At 43.0% G+C, this 20,444-nt stretch overlaps 1 protein-coding gene across 18 annotated transcripts in view; it reads left to right on the top strand.

Moving 5' to 3' along the window:
- Positions 1-20,444, top strand: part of LOC140427828 (uncharacterized) — a 507,915-nt gene that overhangs the window by 260,360 nt on the left and 227,111 nt on the right. For 17 of the 18 annotated variants that reach the window (XM_072513572.1, XM_072513555.1, XM_072513571.1 and 14 more), the window contains 8 exons: positions 6,779-6,919; positions 7,711-7,854; positions 11,291-11,431; positions 12,305-12,445; positions 13,376-13,519; positions 15,777-15,917; positions 16,838-16,981; positions 19,312-19,455. In XM_072513572.1, the coding sequence (XP_072369673.1) occupies positions 6,779-6,919; positions 7,711-7,854; positions 11,291-11,431; positions 12,305-12,445; positions 13,376-13,519; positions 15,777-15,917; positions 16,838-16,981; positions 19,312-19,455 (1,140 nt within the window). The remainder of the gene's footprint in view (positions 1-6,778; positions 6,920-7,710; positions 7,855-11,290; positions 11,432-12,304; positions 12,446-13,375; positions 13,520-15,776; positions 15,918-16,837; positions 16,982-19,311; positions 19,456-20,444) is intronic. The other variant, XM_072513563.1, reaches the window with a different exon arrangement.

Genomic DNA, 20,444 nt, shown 5'->3' with positions numbered 1-20,444 from the left:
ATGGCCACTAAATCATAGTAATTCACGATGATTTGTGCCATCAACTCATTTATCTTATTCCAAATACTACGAGCATTTAGGTAAAGTACACTTATGTTGGCTTTTTTACCTCTGTTTTGAATCTTAATGCCTCGATCAGTAACCTCTCCTAAGTTATATTTCCTCTTAACTTTTCTCCTAATTTTCCTTGTCGTTGAACCCATATCTTCATGTAACAACCTGCCGCGTCGCTTACCATTAATGTTTTTACTTCCCATTTTATTCCTTTTAGTATTACTGGTCCTATTCACTGAGCTCCCCACAGTCACTGTACCTTGTACTGTCGCCCTTTTTGATTTTTGACTATGGCTTCTCTGCCTTACACTTTCCCCCTTACTGCCTTTTGTTTCTGTCCCTGTGTTACTACCTTCCAACTTCCTGCATCAGTTCCCATCCCCCTGCTACATTAGTTTAAACCCTCCCCAACAGCTCTAGCAAACACCCCCCCTCGGACATTGGTTCCAGTCCTGCCCAGGTGCAGACCATCTGGTTTGTACTGGTCCCACCTCCCCAGAACCGGTTCCATTGACCCAGGAATTTGAATCCCTCCCTCTTGCACCATTTCTCGAGCCACACATTCATCCTATCTATCCTGACATTCCTACTCTGACTAGCTCGTGGCACTGGTAGCAATCCTGAGATTACTATCTTTGCGGTCCTACTTTTTAGTTTAACTCCTAACTCCCTGAATTCAGCTTGTAGGACCTCGTCCCGTTTTTTACCTATATCGTTGGTGCCTATGTGCACCACGACAGCTGGCTGTTCACCCTCCCCCCCCCCCCCCCCCCCCCCAGCTCCCCAGAATGTCCTGCAGCCGCTCCGAGACATCCTTGACCCTTGCAGCAGGGAGGCATCATACCATCCGGGAGTCTCGATTGCGTCCGCAGAACCGCCTGCCTATTCCCCTTACGATTGAGTCCCCTATCACTATAGCCCTGCCATTCTTCTTCCTGCCCAGCTGCGCAGCAGAGCCAGCCACGGTGCCATGAACCTGGCTGCTGCTGCCTTCCCCTGGTGAGCCATCTCCCTCAACAGTATCCAAAGCGGTATATCTGTTTTGCAGGGAGATGACCGCAGGGGACACCTGCACTGCCTTCCTACTCTTGCTCTGTCTTTTGGTCACCCATTTTCCATCTCCATCAGTAACTTTAACCTGTGATGTGACCAACTCGCTAAACGTGCTATCCACGACGTCCTCAGCATCGCATATGCTCCAAAGTGAGTCCATCTGCAGCTCCAGAGCCATCAAGCGGTCTAACAGGAGCTGCAACTGGACACACTTCTTGCACGTGAAGGAGCCAGGGACAGTGGACATGTCCCTGAGCTCCCACATCGCACACGATGATTTTGGCACAGGTCTGGGATCTCCTGCCATGTCTTAAACCTTAGGTAAACTTATACAACGACAATTCCAAAAAACAAAAGAATAAATAAATAAATTAGACAAGGAAAAGAAAAACTACTTACCAGTCACTTACCAGGGATGAAAAGCACCTCCACCCCACCCAGCTTCAAATTCCCACCTAAATTCAAATTCCCAAACTCACTCTTTGCTGTCTCACTCTGGCTGTGTCTTCTCTGGCTCACTGGGAGAACTCACTGGGACTGAATTACAAGTTGCTTTTTTTACATTGGCCTGAGTTAACTCCCCTCCCCCACCTGCTTTTAGTTCAAAGTAAATTAAAGTGACTGACACTTAACTGCCAACCAGTTATGTGAGTGGGTGGGGCAGCCCTTGTTAACCTACACTGCACAATTCTATATTAATTTAAATTAATTGAAACTCCTGAAATTTAAAAGGAACTGCCTTACCGATTGGATTGGACTCAATTCCCACCTAGATTCAAATTCAATTCCCACCTAGATTCAAATTCAATTCCCACCTAGATTCAAATTCAATTCCCACCTACATTCAAATTCAATTCCCACCTAGATTCAAATTCCCAAACTCACACTTTGCTGTCTCACTCTTCAGCCCTGCCTTTCTAAATGAGGGATCATTTTACCCTTAATGCTTTCCATTAATTTACCCATTACTGATGTTGGGCTAACTGGTCCATAATTTCCTAGTTTATTCCTAACCCTTTCTGGAATATAACATTAACAACCTTCCAGCCCTTCTCCTCTGTGGACCTACCTCGTATTAAGTTGATCTTTTCTCTACACCCTAGCTATGACTGTAACATTACATTCTGCAATCACTCCTTTCCCGATGTACGGTATGCATTGTCTGTATAGCATGCAAGAAACAATACTTTTCACTGTATACTAATACATGTGGCAATAATAAATCAAATCAAATCAAATCTATCCAGTGAGGGTTGAAAGACTGTGAGCGGTGTCTCTGCTATTTCTGCTACTTTCAGCAATCTTTGATGCATTATGTAGAGTTTAATTTAATTTTGTGAAGGCACAGCTGATGGTAAATGCCGAGCTGCTCAACTCCCCGAAGGGAAACTTGAAACAATTATCTCATGTATGATTTTTGGACTTTAGACAGTACGAGGAGAGGTTTTCTGTCCCCAACGACTTGTGATGATTTTATAGCAAAGTAAATGTTTTTTAAAAAAAAATAGAATTACACTTAAACACCACAATGGCTTCACACAGTACCAATACATTAAGATAGTGCCACCCAATCTTAATTTAACTACCTTTAAAGCTAACCTGCCCCATGTATGTCAGCAAACACATATATATAATGGTATAGTGTAGGTTAGATGGCTTTTGTTTCGGTGCAACATCGTGGGCCGAAGGGCCTGTACTGCGCTGTATTGTTCTATGTTCTATGTTCTAAAGTCTATAAAAGTCCAGTAATCTCTACCACGCGGCGCCTTTAATTTCTCTTGGGGTGTCTTCTGTGGCTTTTCATATCTGGCTTTGTTCACACTGCTTGCTCGGAGTTGACCAGTGATTCTTGCTGCCTGCTGAGGTACATGGAAAAGGTAGGGGAATGGCACTAGGTCATAATGCTCATTTGGAGACCCGGTGCACACACAATAGGCCGAATGGCCTCCTGCTGCCCCGTAACAATTCTATGATCATAAATAGCTACACCCTGCTCACCCATAGGCTTCAGTACCTCCTTAAATACATTGTTTCCCTTTGATTCCTTCATTGTCTCAACCAGTCTCTTTAGAAATGCTCTTTCCCAGAATTGGTAAACTTCATTTCTTTACATTAACTTTTAGAATTTAAAAGAAAGTAAACGCACTCTATCCATACTTTACCAATGACACCTTTCTTTCATCTTCTCTTTTGGACACAACAACGCTTTCAAATCCACTCCTGTTCTGTAAATATCCTTACTAAATTCCCTCATGTAAACATCTGTCTGAAGTATTTCTAAGCTCATCATCATATGAAACCTACAGTTCAAATGCGCACAGTCACTCTGTCCCTTACTTTTACTGCCATTCATATATCCCGACAGTTTAAAAAATACAACAAGAATGATACCAACAGAAAAATATTTCAAATTCTTGAGAGTATAGAAATGTTAGATGGTTTCATTTCCATGGAAACTGGCCCATTTGCCCATATTATAAGCATTTATTGTCTCACTTTGGACAGAAACAGATCTCGATTGGTCCAATTCCTGTTCTGCTTCGCCGAGACTGGCAATGTGTCGAAAGGATTTAATGCCATGGTGATTTATCGTGGTATTGGAATACTTCCTTGCAAGGATAGGCAGCTAAGAGCATCCACATTCACTATGTATGTTCCTGGGTGGTGCGTGAAAGTATTCATATTCATAGGCGGACAGAATTAACGCCCATTGTTGAAATCTTGCCGAGGCGTTTGGTGCGATAGCTTTGACCTCTAAGAGACACATGAGCGTTTGGAGTCAGAAACAATGATAAGGGGCTAGATTCATCCGCCCTGCCCACCGCAAGATCACCGCGGACAATGGAAAAGTCCATTAATCTCGAGAGGGATTCTCTGGTCGCAGGGCAGGCTCGACTGGAGAATCCCGACCAAGGTGTCGAACAGATAAGTACTGGTAGAATTGCTTGACGCAAAAGATTATTGATAGTCCTTCCCTCTCAATTTGTGAGTAGCCTTTTTCGGCCACTCAGAGGGTTCTTGACACATACCCTATCGGCCTTCCAGAGCCGTCATCCATCTCATGGGAAAACACCACGCCAATACCAAATGGAGAGGCATCGCAGATCACCAGTTCTTTAGATAGGTCGAAGTGTACTAACATGTTTGAGGAATGAAGCAATTGCTTTACTCTGTTGAAACCTCCTCCTGGGGAGCCTTCCAAGATCAACAAAGGCGTTTCTTTAGCGGGATATGCAAGGGGACCAATACCTTCGATAAGTTTGGTAAAAAATGTCATAGTAGCTAACCATCCCCAAAAATTATTTGAATGTAATTGGGTTTGAGGGAGCAGGTGCCTCATTTTTTTCCTTGACCTTGTCTTCTATGGATGAAGGATTGGCTGACTGACATAAGGCAGAGAGTGGGGAAAATGGGTCATTTTCAGAATGCCAGCCGGTGACTAGTGGTGTGCCTCAGTAGTCCTATTTTTTTATTGTCCAACAGTTACAACAGAGACAATTACAAGGCCGGGTGCCTCAGTGGTCGGTGCTGGGACCACAACCTTTCATAATATACATTAATAATCTGGAAGAAGGAACTGAAGGCACTGCTGCTAAGTTTGCAGATGATACAAAGATCTGTAGAGGGACCTGCAGTATTGAGGAAGCAGGCGGGCTGCAGAAGGACTTGGACAGACTAGGAGAGTGGGCAAAGAAGTGGCAGATGGAATACAATGTGGAAAAGTGTGAGGTTATGCACTTTGGAAGGAGAAATGGAGGCATAGACTATTTTCTAAATGGAGAAATACTTAGGAAATCAGAAGCACAAAGGGACTTGGGAGTCCTTGTTCATGATTCTCTTAAGATTAATGTGCAGGTTCAGTCGGCAGATAGGAAGGCAAATGCAATGTTAGCATTCATGTCGAGAGGGCTAGAATACAAGAGCAGGGATGTACTTCTGAGGCTATATAAGGCTCTGGTCAGTCTCCATTTGGAGTATTGTGAGCAGTTTTGAGCTTACAGGATACTGCAAAGCCTGAATAGAGTGGATGTTTCCACTTGTAGGAATAACTAGAAGTAGAGGACACAATCTCAGACTAAAGGGACGATCCTTTAAAACAGAGATGAGCAGGATTTTCCAGCCAGAGGGTGGTGAATCTGTGAACTCTTTGTCACGGAGGTTGTGGATGCCAAATCACTGAGTGTCTTTAAGACTGAGATAGATAGGTTCTTGAATAATATTCAGAGGTCATGGGGAGAAGGCAGGAGAATGAGGATGAGAAAAATATCAGTCATGATTGAATGGTGGAGCAGACTCGAAGGGTCGGGTGGCCTAATCCTGCTCCTAAATTTTATGGTCTTATGTATCCTTGCGCATCTACAAGGATACCCAAGAGGTCACCTCAATGGATTGAAAGGTGAACTTATGTTTCTTGAAGCGAACTCCACCCTCCTGAAATCTCTTTTACATCTCTAAATTTGCTAGATACTCAGCCTTTGTCGATCCAGTTATAAGGACACATCAAGGTATACTACAACCTGTGGTAGCTTTGTAGCGGACTCTCCAGTATCCTTTGGAATATTGCACATACCGAAGACATGCCAAACGGCAGGCGTGTAAACTGGAACAGGCCTTTGTGTTTATTGTGACATACCCGTGGGTATGTCACAATAAACTGGGTTGCTGATACGCATGACTCATATCCAGCTTTGTACAAGATTGACCTCTTGACAGCTTTGGGTACAGGTCTTCAGTTCTTGGAATTGGATATTTATATAGATCGGTGGCCTGATTAATTGTCAGCTTATGATCGCTGCAAGTGCAGATGGTCTTGCCCGGTTTCAATATGGGAACTATAGGTGTTGCCCATTCTGAGAACCAAACTGACTTATTAATGCCTAGTTCCTCCAAGCTGTTTAACTCAGTTCCACTTTCTCTAGTAATGCATAGAGTACAGTCTTGCCCTAAAGAATCTGGGAGGCACCTCTGGATGCACATAAATCTTTGCCCTTTGATTTTGCCCAATTCACATCAGGTGGTAAAGTGGTTAGCACTGCTGCCTCGCAGCACCACATACCAGGGTTTGATTCTGACCTTGGGTGATAGTCTGTGTGGAGTTTACATACTCTTCCTGTGCCTGCGTGGGTTTCTCCAGGTGCTCCGATTTCATCTCACAGTCCAAAGATGTGCAGTTTAGGTGGATTGGCCATGCTAAATTGCCGTTTTGTGTCAGAAAATGTGTAGATTACGTGGGTCTATGGGGGTGGGCCCGGAGTGGGGCGCTCTTTTGGAATGTCGGTTCAGACAAGATGGGCCAAATGGCTTCCTTCTGCACTGTGGGGATTCTATGGATTCTATCCACAAGGTGAGATTGCAACAGAATCCATTTGAAGTGATAATAATAATAGCTTATTGTCAGAAGTAGGCTTCAATGAAGTTACTGTGAAAAGCCCCTAGTCGCCACATTCCGGCGCCTGTTCGGGGAGGCCGATACGGGAATTGAACCCGCGCTGCTGGCATTGTTCTGAATTACAAGCCAGCTGTTTAGCCCACTGTGCTGTGGAAGTATAACAGCAGTTGTCTTTCAATCTAGTGCTGTCTGGTAAATCAAATATATTCATCAATAAAATTCTGGAGTTATTTTCAAAAGTGAGTAAGAATTTTGTGTCTGGCTTCCTTCTTAACCCTGCAGACGATGAGGTGCGAACTCCTGACACTCGCAATGTGTACAGTTTAATCTCAGAATATGTGCTTCCGGTCACTGACACCCCTAATTTGTACAGTTCAATCCCAGAATCTGAACCTTCAAAGATAGGAAAGAAGGAAGTTGCAGGTACTTCTAACAATATTTCTGCCTCGATCATGAACTCAGGAATGGAGTAAATGATAAAAAGTGCATGTTGAGGTTTGTGCAAGAGCAAGGGAAGATCAGACACATGCTGTAGGTGCTATGCCACACCTTTACAATGCAATTATGTTTGATAGTCAGTTCACTGCCTTGCATGCAACTCATTCAGTGTTGTGGCACAAATTATATGAATTATATTATACACTGCATATATCCTGAAATGTATGCATTTTGCTTCTTACTTGGAGTTTTTGGTCAACAACATTTTTATTTCAAGGAAGCTCTGTGGCTGTGCTTGGCTAGAAAGAAGTCTGTGCTGTTGTGAAGTTGTTGATAATTAGCTTTATGTGGTGGAATATCTGTTATCATATCACGCTCCTATGAAGTTACTGCACAAAGTATATAAAATGCACAGAACTTAAGCATTTTTGTTTTCAAGGTTGATTGTTTGCTCAGCATGCTTATTTTGTAAATTTTAGACACTGTCCTTGGCTATAAAGTATCTGTCAATCTGACATGACGTTATTGTGAAGTTTATTGCATAATCTAAGTAACATTTACATATTGGAAGTAATGTTGCTACATTGAGTCTCTATTGTCATATCACAATTATATAAATCACTTTGAATAATATTGAATTGATTAATTTTCACATTTAGTGTACTATCCCAGTGTGCATTAATGTCCAAAAATACAAATCTATTTATCAGAATAACACATGGATTATTTTCACAAGAGATTAAGAATTTTCTATCTGGATTCCTTCTTATCCCCAGCAGACCGTGAGGTGCCAACCTTTGACCCTCATAATGTGTTCAGTTCAATCTCAGACTATGAGGTGCCAGTCACTGACTTTCCATATCTGTTCCAACCAACCCCAGAATCTGAACCTGCTAAGACAGGAAAGGATGAATCTACAGGTACTGTACTGACAATATTTGTGTCTTTGGTGTGAATGCTGGAGTGGAATAACTATATAAATACATGTCACAGTTGACTGCACAGTGACAGTTAATTTGGGCACACGATATAGGTTCTATGTTGTTGCGCAATGCACGTGAAATAAATAATCCTCAGGAATTTATGCATTTTAACTCCGATTATTTCATCAATTTGTATATTTGGTGAGCTTTAGACAGTGCACATCGAGAAGGATATTAAGGCATTTTGAGGGGGCAATGGATTGGTCTGCCAACATGGTAGCAGAGATGAGGACCTCTGTCTCTGTGGAGAGACTAGAGAAGCTGAGGTGTTCTGGTCTGGAGCAAGGGACGCTAATGGGAGATTGTATAGACGCGTTTAAAGATCTGAGAGGGTTTGATGGAATAAATAAGGAAAATCAGTTTTCACTGGCATGAGGGCCAGCAGCAAAAGGACATAAGTGTGAGGTAATTTACAAATGATGTGGAGATGCCAGCGCTGGACTGGGGTGGGCACAGTAAGAGGTCGTACAACACCATGTTAAAGTGCAACAGGTTTGTTTGAAATCAGTAGCTTGGACACACATATCTCCATCAAGGACGGTCAGCTCAGCACTTGGCTTTACCGCAAACCTACAGATAACCTCACAAGAACAGGATATGACACTCGTCTCATCGACTGTTCCAACGTGCCACAGTAAACAACCGCACCTACCTCCTCAGAAGAGAAACAATGAACGCAACCGACAGAGTACCCTTCGTCATCCAGTATTTCCCCGGAGCGGAGAAACTATGACATCTTCTTCGGAGCCTTCAACACGTCATCGATGAAGATGAACATCTTGCCAAGGTCATCCCCACATCCCCACTACTTGCCTTCAAACAACCGCACAACCTCAAACAAACCATTGTTTGCAGCAAACTACCCAGCCTTCAGGAGAACAGGAACCACAACACCACACAACCCTGCCATGGCAACCTCTGCAAGATGTACCAGATGATCAACATGGTACATGGTACATACTTGTGCGACTCGGCCACCGTTGTCTACCTCATACGCTGCAGGAAAGGATGTCCCGAGATGTGAGGCCTGGCAGATGCTGCGACAACGGATGAATGAACTTCGCGCAACAATCACCAGGCAGGAATGTTCCCTTCCGGTCGGGGAACTCTTCAGCGGTCAAGGGCATACAGCTTCTGATCTTCGGATAAGCGTTCTCCAAGGCGGCCTTCAGGATGCACGACAACGCAGAATTGCCGAGCAGAAACTGATTGCCAAGTTCTGCACACATGAGTGCGGCCTCAACCGGGACCTGGGATTCATATCTCACTACATTTAACCCCCACCATCTGGCCTGGGCTTGCAAAACCTACCAACTGTCCTGGCTCGAGAAAATTCACACCTCTTTAACCTGTGATTATCCCTCTCTCCAGTCACACCATCTGGACCTGTAAAGATTTAATTACGTGCAAAGATTTGCATTCAAACTATCATCTTGCATCATTGGCTTTGTCTTTATATGCTGTGTTTGAGTAACTTACTTCTTCATTCACCTGATGAAGGAGCTGCGCTCCGAAAGCTAGTGATTCCAAAAACACCTGTTGGACTTTAACCTGGTGTAAGATTTCTTACTGTAATTTACAAAAGCACTAGAAGTGACAGAAGGAGTACTGGCACAGGAATGATGTGCCGAATGGCCCCTTTCTGTGCTGTATGATTCCATAACTTAAACTTTAGAACTGGCTTCACTGTCAGGAGTCTTGTCAATTTATAATGGCTACATTAATATAATGCTTATTGGATGATGAATATGTTTTTACACAGTAAATTCAATGCTGTATCATGGAGTTTCTTATTCATCACTTTGAACAGAATGTTTTAAATATTATTCAATGAATTAGTCAATGCATGTTTTTGTAGAGTTCAGTATTGCATGCAAAGTAATATAAGTCACATAATCCATGTTTGTTTATCAATCAATTACAAGTTGCTGTAAAACACGAAGAGAGTAATTATTCTGCATTGTAATGGTATCCAGTAGTGAACATGTCTTTATCAGTACAACTGAGGATGTAAACATCTGTTTGAGGGAGGCATGGTGGCACAGTAGCTAGCACTGGTGCCTCACAGCACCAGGGATCAGGCTGTTTGTGTGGAGTTTGTACATTCTCTCCATGTCTGCGTTGGTTTCCTTTGGTGCTCCTGTTTCCCCCCCACAGTCTAAAGATGTGCAGGTTAGGTGAATTGGTCATGCTAAATTGCCACTTATAATGAAGTGAAGGTAAGATAGGGTAATGGGGATAGAGTGGAGGAGTGTGCTGCGGTAAGGTGCTCTTTCGGAGTGTCGGTGCAGACCCAATGGGCCAAATGGCCTCCATCTGCACTGTACAGATTCTATGATTCTACTTCTAAGCTCCTTACCAGAATAAACCCACAATTCAAATTCACACAGTCACGCTGTCCCATGCTTTAATTACAATTCACTCATCCCCAACAGTTTAAAAATATGACAGGAATATTACCAAAGGCCAATGTTACCATTCCTTGGGTTTCTTGGCAGTATGAAATGTATTATTAGAAGCACAGTGTGAGATTGCAATAGAAACCATTTGAAGTGATAATGAAAGTATAACACCTGTAGGGCGGGATTCTCCCCTAACCAGCGGGGTGGGCCGTACAGGCGCCAAGGAGTGGCGTGTACCACTCTGGCATCGAACCGCCCGGAAGGTGCGGAGATTCCGCACCTTCGGGGGCTAGGCCGGCGCTGAAGGGCTTGGCGCCGCGCCAACCAGCGCCGAAGGGCTTCCGCTGGCCGGCGCGAGTTGGGGTAAGTGCGGGAGCGCCAGCGTGTACTGGCGTCATCCCAGCGCATGCGCAGGGGAGTTCTTCTCCGCGCTGGCCATGGCGGACCGTTACAGTAGCCGACACGGAGGAAAAGAGTGCCCCCATGCCACAGGCCCGCCCGCTGATCGGTGGGCCCCGATAGCGGGCCAGGCCACCATGGGGGACCCCAGGGGCCAGATCCCTTCTGCGCACCCCCCCTCCCCAAGGACTCCGCAGGCCGTCCGCAGAGCCAGGTCCAGCTGGTTGGGACCTGGTTTGATTTACGCCGGCGGGACTGGCCGAAAATGGGCGGCCACTCGGCCCATTGAGGGTCGGAGATTTGCCGGGGGGGGTGCGCTGCCAACATCCCGACCGGAGCGACGCGATTCCCGCCCCCGCCGAAAAACCAGCGGCGGAGAATCCAGCGGTGGGGCGGGATTAACGCCACCCCCCGGCGATTCTCTGGCCCGGTGGGGGGTCGGAGAATCCCGCCCATTATCTTTCAATATAATGGCTGTGTGGTAAATCAAATACATTCATCAATAAGACTCTGGAGTAATTTTCAAGAGAGACTAAGAATTTTGTATCCTGCTTCCTCCTTATCCCCTGCAGACGATGAGGTGCGAACTCCTGACACTCGTAATGTGTTCAGTTTAATCTCAGGACATGAGCTGCAGATCACTGACACCCCTAATGTGTTCAGTTTGATCCCAGAATCTGAACCTCCAAAGATAGGAGAGAAAGAGGTTGCAGGTACTTCTGACAATATTTCTGACTCGATCATGAAGAAAGGAATGGAATAAATGATAAAAAGTGCATGTTGAGGTTTATGCTAAAGCAAGAGAAGATCCAGACACATGCTGTAGGTGCTAGGCCACATGTTTTCAATGAAATTAAGTTTGATAGGCCTGTCGTCTTGCATGCAACTCATTCAGTGTTGTGTCCCAAACTATATTACCCACTGCCTATCTCCTGAAATGTATGCATTTGTATCTCACTTGGATTCTTTGGACAACAATATCCTTATGGAGCGCTGTGGCTGTGCTTGGCTAGAAGAAGTTAAAACCTATTAAGGCTGGACTGATGTGAAGTTTATTGTTGATAATTAGCTTTATGTGGTGGAAGCGATGTTACTGCATGGAGTATCTGCTATCATACCACTCTCTATGAACCTTTTGGAAGGCATTTATTGTCATTGCACAAAGCATATAAAATGAGCACACTAATGCACATTTCATCGACATTAAGCAGTTTGGTTGTCACTGTTGGTCATTTGCTCAGCATGCTTATTTTGTAAATTCTAGACACTGTCCTTGGCTATAAAGTGTCTGTCAACCTGACATGACGTACATGCATCGTGTAATTAACTTTTGCATATGTTGCTGCATTGGGTCTCCATTGTCATATTGCAATTTTATAAATCATTTTGAATAATATTGAATTGATTAGTTTTCACATTTAGCGTAACTTAGTATCGAATGTAATGTATTACTATATGCTGTATTTGGTGATTTTTAAAATGACAGAATACTACGCATTAATGTCCAAAAATATAAATCTACTTATCAGAATAACATGTTGATTATTTAAGGTTTTTCTACATTGGTTCCTTCTTATCCCCAGCAGACCGTGAGGTGCCAACCCCTGAACCTCGTAATGTGTTCAGTTCAATCTCAGACTATGAGCTGCCAGTCACTGACTTTCCGTATCTGTTCAAACCAATCCTACAATCTGAACCGGCTGAGATAGGAAAGGATGTATTTACAGGTACTTCTGACAATGTGTGTCTTTGGTCTGAATACAGGAGTGGGATAACTAAAATACACATCACAGTTCACTGCAGAGCGACACTTAATTTGGGCACATGTGCAAGTTCTATTCTGCAGTGTTATAATTAATCAGTATTTGGTTTAGTTTTGTGTATCGTGCTTTCAATTGTCAAAATATCTTTCATGGAAGCTGTACATAGTTGTTGCACAATGTACATGTAATAAATAATCCACAGGGATGCATGCATTTGGTGCCAGTTAGATTATTTCATCAACGTGTTTATTTGATGATGTTTGAGCACGGCACATCGAGAAGGAGATTAAGGCATTGTGAAGGGGCAGGGTATTGGGCTGCCAGCATGGTAGTAGAGATGAGGACTTCTGTCTCTGTGGAGAGACTCGTAAAGCTGAGGCGTTCTGCTCCGGAGCAACGAACGCTAATGGGGGGTTGAATAGACGTGTTTAAAGTTCGGAGAGGGTTAGATGGAGTAAACAGGAAAAAAACGTTTTCACTGGCATGAGGGTCAGTAGTCAAAGGACACAGGTGTGAGGTAATTTACAAAAGCACTAGAAGTGACAGAAAGATTACTAGCATAGGAATGATGTGCTGTATGATTCCATAATTTAAACTTTAGAACTGGCTTCGCTGTAAGGATTCTTGTCAATTTATAATGGTTATACTAATATGATGCTTATTGTATGATGAATATATTTTATACAGTTAAAAACAATGTTTCTGCTGGAGTTTCTTATTCTTCACTTTGTATGAAACTTATAATTAAATGCATGTAATTATTTTTATAATAACAAAATACTACACCCTTGTTACATTAATGTCCAGAAATACAAATGTACTTATCAGAAGAACACAGGAATTATTTTCACTAGAGATTAAGAATTTTCTATCTGGATTCCATCTTATCCCCAGCAGGGCGTGATGTGCGAACCTCTGATCCTCGTAATGTGTTCAGTTCAATCTCAGACTATGAGCTGCCAGTCACTGACTTTCCATATCTGTTCAAACCAACCCCAGAATCTGAACCTGCTAAAATAGGAAAGGATGAATTTACAGGTACTTCTGACAATATTTGTGTCTTTGGTGTGAATACAGGAGTGGGATAACGATATAAATACATGTCACAGTTCACTGCACAGTGGCTGTTAATTTGGGCACACGGTACATGTTCTATGTCCAAAGAGAAAATGCTGGAAAATCTCAGCAGCTCTGGCAGCATCTGGAGGGAGAGAAAAGAGCTAATATTTCGAGTCGAGATGACCTTTTGTCAAAGCTCATGTTCTATGTCACAGTGTTACAATTAATGAGTATTTGGATTCGTTGGGTGTATCGTGCTTTTGATAGTCAAAACACAATCTTTCATGGAAGCTGTACATAGTTGTTGCACAATGTGCATAAAGTAAACAATCCGCAGGGATTTATGCATTTTAACTCTGTTAGATTATTTCATTAACGTGTTTATTTGATGATGTTTGAGCACGGCACATCGAGAAGGAGATTAAGGCATTGTGAAGGGGCAGTGGATTGGTCTGCCAGCATGGTAGTAGAGATGAGGACCTCTGTCTCTGTGGAGAGACGAGACAAGCTGAGGTGTTCTGTTCTAGAGCAACAAACACTAATGTGAGATTGAATAGTCGTGTTTAAAGTTCGGAGAGGGTTAGATGGAGTAAATAAGGAAAATCAGTTTTTACTGGCGTGAGAGTCCATAGCCAAAGGACACAGGTGTGAGGTAATTTACAGAAGTACTAAAAGTGACAGAAGGAGTACTAGCACAGGAATGATGTGCCAAATGGCCACTTTCTGTGCTGCATGATTCCATAATTTTAACTTTAGAACTGGATTCGCTGTAAGGAGTCTTGTCAATTTATAATAGCTACACTAATATGATGCTTATTGTGTGATAAATATAGTTTACACAGTAAAATCATTGCTGCTTCTGGAGTTTTTATTCATCACTTCGTATGAAACTTTTTTAATACTATTCAATGAATTTCTCAGTGCATGTTTTTGTAAAGTTCAGTATTAGAGACATTGTGGTTTACAGCATGAAAGCAGGCCCTTCGGCCCAACTTGTCCATTCTGCCCTGTTTGTACCACTAAGCTAGTCCCAATTGCCCTCATTTGGCACATATCCCTCTATACCCACCTTTCTCGTATAACTGATGAAACACTTTTTCAAAGACAAAATTGTACCCGCTTCTACTACTGCCTCTGACATTCGTTCCAGGCACTCACCACACTCTGATTGAGAAAATAGCCCCTCTGAACCCTTTTATATCTCTCCCCCTCACCTTAAGCCTATGCCCTCTAGTTTTAGACTCCCCTAGCTTTGGGAAAAGATGTTATTATCTTATCTATCCCCCTCATTATTTTATAGACCTCTCTCAGATCACCCATAAGCCTCTATGCTCCAGGAAAAAAAGTACGAGTCTATCCAGCCTCTCCTTACAACGCAAACCATCAACCATGCATGGAAAGTAATATTAGGCACACAATCCATGTTTGTTTATCAATCAATTACAAGTTATTGTAAAACAAAAAGAGAGTAATTATTTTGCATTATAATGGTGTCCAGCAGTGAACATGTCTTTTATCAATGCAATTGAGGATGTAAACATCTGTGTGAGGGTGGCATGGGGGCACAGTGGTTAGCACTGCTGCCTCACAGCACCAGGGATCAGGCCATGGGTGGCTGTCTGTGTGGAGTTTGCACATTCTCCCCGTGTTTCCGGGCGTTGCTCCGGGTGCTCTGGTTTCCTCCCACAGTCCAACGATGTGCAGGTTAGGTGGATTGTCCATGCTAAAATTGCCATTTATTGTTAAATGATATGCAGGTTAGGGGGATTATGGAAATAGAGTGGGGGAGTGTGCTTCGATAGTGTGCACTTTTGGAAGGTCGGTGCAGACCCGATGGGCCAAATATCTTCCATCTGCACTGTACAGATTCTACAGTTCTATGAAATATTTCAAAGCTCATTACCATATAAAATCCACAGTTCAAATTCACACAGTCATGCTGTCCCTTGCTTTAATTACCATTCACACGTCCCAACAGTTTAAAAAAAGACAGCAATATTACCGAAGATCAATGTTACCATTCCTTGGGTTTTCTTGACAATGTTAAATGTATCATGAGATGCACAGTGTGAAATTGCAATACAATCCACTTGAAGTGATAATGAAATTATAACACCAATTATCTTTCAATATAATGGCTGTTTGGTAAATCAAACATATTCATCAATAAAACTCTAGTGTCATTTTCAGGAGAGACTAAGAATTTTGTGTCTGGCTTCCTCCTTATCCCTTGCAGACCATGAGGTGCGAACCCTTGACACTCATAATGTGTTCAGTTTAATCTCAGAATATGAGCTTCCAGTTACTGACACCCCTAATGTGTTCGGATCAATCCCAGAATCTGAACCTACAAACATAAGAGAGAAAGAAGATGCAGGTACTTCTGACAATATTTCTGTCTCAATCATGTACTCAGGAATGGAGTAAATGCAAAAAGTGCACGTTGAGGTTTGCGCTAACGCTAAGATGTTCAGACACATGCTGTAGTTGCTATGCTACACCTTGACATGCAATTAAGTTTGATACTCAGTTCACTGTCTTGCATGCAACTCATTCAGTGTTGTGGCACAAATTATATTATCCACAGCATATCTCCTGAAATGTATGCATCTTGCTTCTTTCTTAGAGTCTATGGTCAACAACATTCTTATTTCATGGAACTATGTGGCCGTACCTGTCTAGAAAGAAGTTTGTCAACCAATTAAGGCTGTACTATTGTGAAGTTTATTGTTGATAATTAGCTTTATATGGTGGTAGCAATGTTACTGCATGGAGCGTCTGCTATCACACCACTCCTATGAACCTTTCAGAAGGCAATTGTTGCCATTGCACAAAGCATATAAAATGCACATTTCACACAACGTAAGCAGTTCGGTTATCACTGTTGATTATTTGGTCAGCATGCTAAATTTTAGAATCTGTCCTTGGCTATAAAGTGTCTGTCAACCTGACATGACGTTATTGTGATGTTTATTGGATAGTACAATTAACGTTTACATATTGGAAGTAATGTTGCTGTATTGAGTCTCTATTGTCACATCACAATTATATAAATCATTATGAATAATATTGAATTGATTAATTTTCACACTGAGTATACTTTAGTATTGAATCAAATGGATTATTATTTGCTGTATTTAGTTACTAGGGAATGCATTTAATTATTTTTAAAATGATAGAATACTGCACCTCTGCTACATTCATGTCCAGAAATACAAATGTACTTATCAGGATATCATGTGGATTATCTTCTCTAGCAATTAAGAATTTTCTATCTGGATTCCTTCTTATCCCCAGCAGACCGTGAGGTGCCAACCTCTGATCCTCGTAATGTGATCAGTTCAATCTCAGACTATGAGCTGCCAGTCACTGACTTTCCATATCTGTTCAAACCAACCCCAGAATCTGAACCTGCTCAGATAGGAAAGGATGAATTTGCAGGTATTTCTGACAATATGTGTGTCTTTGGTATAAATACAGGAGTGGAGTAACTAAAATACATGTCACAGTTCACTGCACACGGTGCAAGAGCAACGAGCGCTAATGGGAGACTGAATAGACGTGTTTAAAGTTCTGAGAGGATTAGATAGGGTAAATAGGGAAAATCAGTTTTCACTGGCATGAGAGTCAGTAGCCAAAGGACACAGGTGTGAGGTAATTTACAAAAGCACTGGAAGTGACAGAAGGAATACTAGCACAGGAATGATGTGCCGAATGGCCCCTTTCTGTGCTGTACGATTCCATAATTTAAACTTTAGAACTGGCTTTACTGTAAGGAAACTTGTCGATTTATAATGTGTAGAGGGTGCCATCTCCGCTACTCCACTACTGGGCCGATATCTGGGGTTTGAATATCTGTGTGTGTCTCTCTCCAGCTGGCACTGAAACTTCAGAGGCCAGGGGATGTCGCACTGGGACACTTCCACTGAAGAGAGCACTGATTCAAGCCTGCCGTTTATTCCTAACCGACAGCCTGAGCCTTATATCACACAGATCTCCAGACCCCTACCAATACCCAGGTGATTCTCTCTCCTGCCGGTGGTACAACACCCACCCGGTTCCTACTCCACTAGAGTAGCTTTCCCAAGAGAGAGAATAGGACACTGCTGTTTATTTCCTAACCAGCAGTCTGTCCTGAGTGAATCGCTCAAGATGACCCTCGATTCCTGAACCCGGAATTAAGGTGAGGAGTATTTTAACAATGACTTGGTCAGAGATCGCTGGTGAAGGATTGAAGAATTTAAACGACTCCAATTAGCATCAAATCAAGATTTATTGTAAAACCCAGGTCAAAATCACCAACAGGAGAAACACAATAAAATCTTATGCTCTAAAATACACTATGTCTATTCAAAAGTAATATAGCGGACACAACGAAAATTCTTATGCTTACACAGGTTTTAGCAATATTACAAGGTACAAAACAAGTTCCCTTCCCCAAAGCCTCAACCACTATTAAAATCAAGGGAGTTTCGCAAGCTGCTGCGGGTTACTTACGGTCACAGGCTGCAGAGGTCAAGTCAGGGGTGCAGAGGTCGAGCCAAGAACGAACAGCGCCCTCTCGAAAACACAGCCCCTTTTATATAGTTATACCTGGCTTTGTTCTGTGATCGGCCAGCCCCTTTTGCATTGAAAAGGTAAGTTTTTAAAGTTCCCGCTGGTCCCGCCCCCTTTGCCGGTCAGAGCTGTATGTTTCCGGGTATTCCTTGCAGGTCCGCTTCTTCCAGCTAGGCAGACCTGCGCGATTTGAATTTGGCGCTGGCTCCGCCCCCTTCCTTCAGTGAGTTTCTGCCGGCAGCTTCTGTCAAGCTTGGAGTACCTCCCCCAGGTCCGCCTCCAACTTGGTTTTTCTGCCGGCAGCTTCTGTCAAGCTTGGAGTACCTCCCCCAGGTCCGCCTCCAACTTGGTTTTTTTCAGACCTGCGCGATTTGAATTTGGCGCTGGCTCCGCCCCCCTTCTCCCAGTGAGTTTCTGCCGGTAGCTCCTGTCAAGATTGGAGTACCTCCCCCAGGTCCGCCTCCAACTTGGGTTTTCTCTACCGCTGATTTTCTAGGGGCTTTTCCAGCGCAATATGCTGGACTCAGACAGTCTGATTTCTAGTTTAATGAGGTTAGGCTCTTCTGTGGAGAATTTCAGTGTCTTCCAGCTGCTCCGGAGATGGCTGCTGTTCTCACCTCGCTATGTTGATGGGGTGCTAATTGGATTCTGCTCTGGTGGAGGCCAGGTCATTTACATTTGCATGGGGCTATGACCATCCCATTGTCCTGCTTGCATGCAAGCCTCCTGTGTATTCCCGTGCCCCTTTGTCTGTGTCTTGATGTTATCTTGTTTGTCTGGCTCCTTCTTCCTTGTAGCTCCTAGGGGGGTGTTTGTAAATGTTTATGTACTTATGTCCCTACTCAGCTCAGCGGGCCAAGCCTGCTGGGAAAACTGGTTCTGTTCCCTTGGCTGGAAAGTCGGTTTACAGTCTCTGAGTTTCTCCAAAAAGGGCCGAATTGCCCGAAAACCTTACAAATGGTTACACTAATATGATGCTTATTGTACGATTAATATATTTTATACAGTTAAAAACAATGTTTCTGCTGGTGTTTCTTATTCTTCACTTTGTATGAAACTTATAATTAAATGCATGTAATTATTTTTATAATGACAAAATACTGCACCTGTGCTACATTAATGTCCAGAGATACAAATGTATTTATCAGAATAACATGGGGATTATTTTCACTTGAGATTAAGAATGTTCTATCTGGATTCCTTCTTATCCCCAGCAAACCGTGAGGTGCCAACCTCTGAACCTCGTAATGTGTTCAGTTCAATCTCAGACTATGAGCTGCCAGTCACTGATTTTCCATATTTGTTCAACCCAACCCCAGAAACTGAACCTGCTAAGATAGGAAAGGATGCATTTACAGGTACTTCTGACAATATGTGTGTCTTTGGTGTGAATACAGGAGTGGAGTAACTATATAAATGCACGTCACAGTTCACTGCACAGTGGCTGTTAATTTAGGCACATAGTACATGTTCTATGCTGCAGTGTTACAATTAATGAGTTTTGGTTTAGTTTTGCGTATCCTTCTGTCGATAGTCAATACACACTGCGGGATTCTCATCGGCGGCATCTTCCACTTTGCTGGCAGCGCTGCCACTCCTGTGGGTTTCACAACGGCGTGGCCACATTGGGAAACCCGGCTTAGGAAGCTGTACATAGCTGTTGCACAATGTAAACAAAATAAACAATCCACAGGGATTTATGCATTTTAACTCGGTTAGATTATTTAGTCAATGTGCTTATTAGATGATGTTTGTGCATGGTACATCAAGAGGGATATTAAGGCTTTGTGAGGGGGCAGGGGATAGGTCCGCAAGCATTGTAGTGGAGATGAAGAGTACTGGCAGAGGAATGAGGTGCCGAATGACTATTTTCTGGGCTGTATAATTCCATAATTTACGTTTTAGAAATTGCTCGGCTGGAAGGAGTCTCAGCTTATTGTTTTTTAGAAATATTTTATTGAAGCATTTGTAATTTTCACAGTTTAATACATTAACATTTCTTAAACAACCATGTGGGCTGACACACCTAAAAGAACAAAAAAACAGAAAACAACGTCCCCTACTACCCCGCCCTATTCCTTAATTACCCGTTTACTAAGTTCCCTGACCTTATCTAACATTGCCATGCCTCCTGTTTCCCCCCCCCCCCTTTCCCCTTACCCCCTTACTGCTGACGTTCAATTTTCCTTGAAGAAATCGATGAACGGTTGCCATCTCCGGGCGAATCCCTGAGTTGATCCTCTCAATGCGAGCATGATTTTTCCCAGACTGAGAAACCCTGCCATATCGCTGACCCGTACTCCTGTCTTCGGGGGCTCCGAGTCCCTCCATCCCAGCAAAATCATTC

Source organism: Scyliorhinus torazame, chromosome 8 (genome assembly GCF_047496885.1).
Source record: "Scyliorhinus torazame isolate Kashiwa2021f chromosome 8, sScyTor2.1, whole genome shotgun sequence".
NCBI lineage: Eukaryota > Metazoa > Chordata > Chondrichthyes > Carcharhiniformes > Scyliorhinidae > Scyliorhinus > Scyliorhinus torazame.
This window is presented reverse-complemented; position numbering and strand designations above follow the sequence as displayed.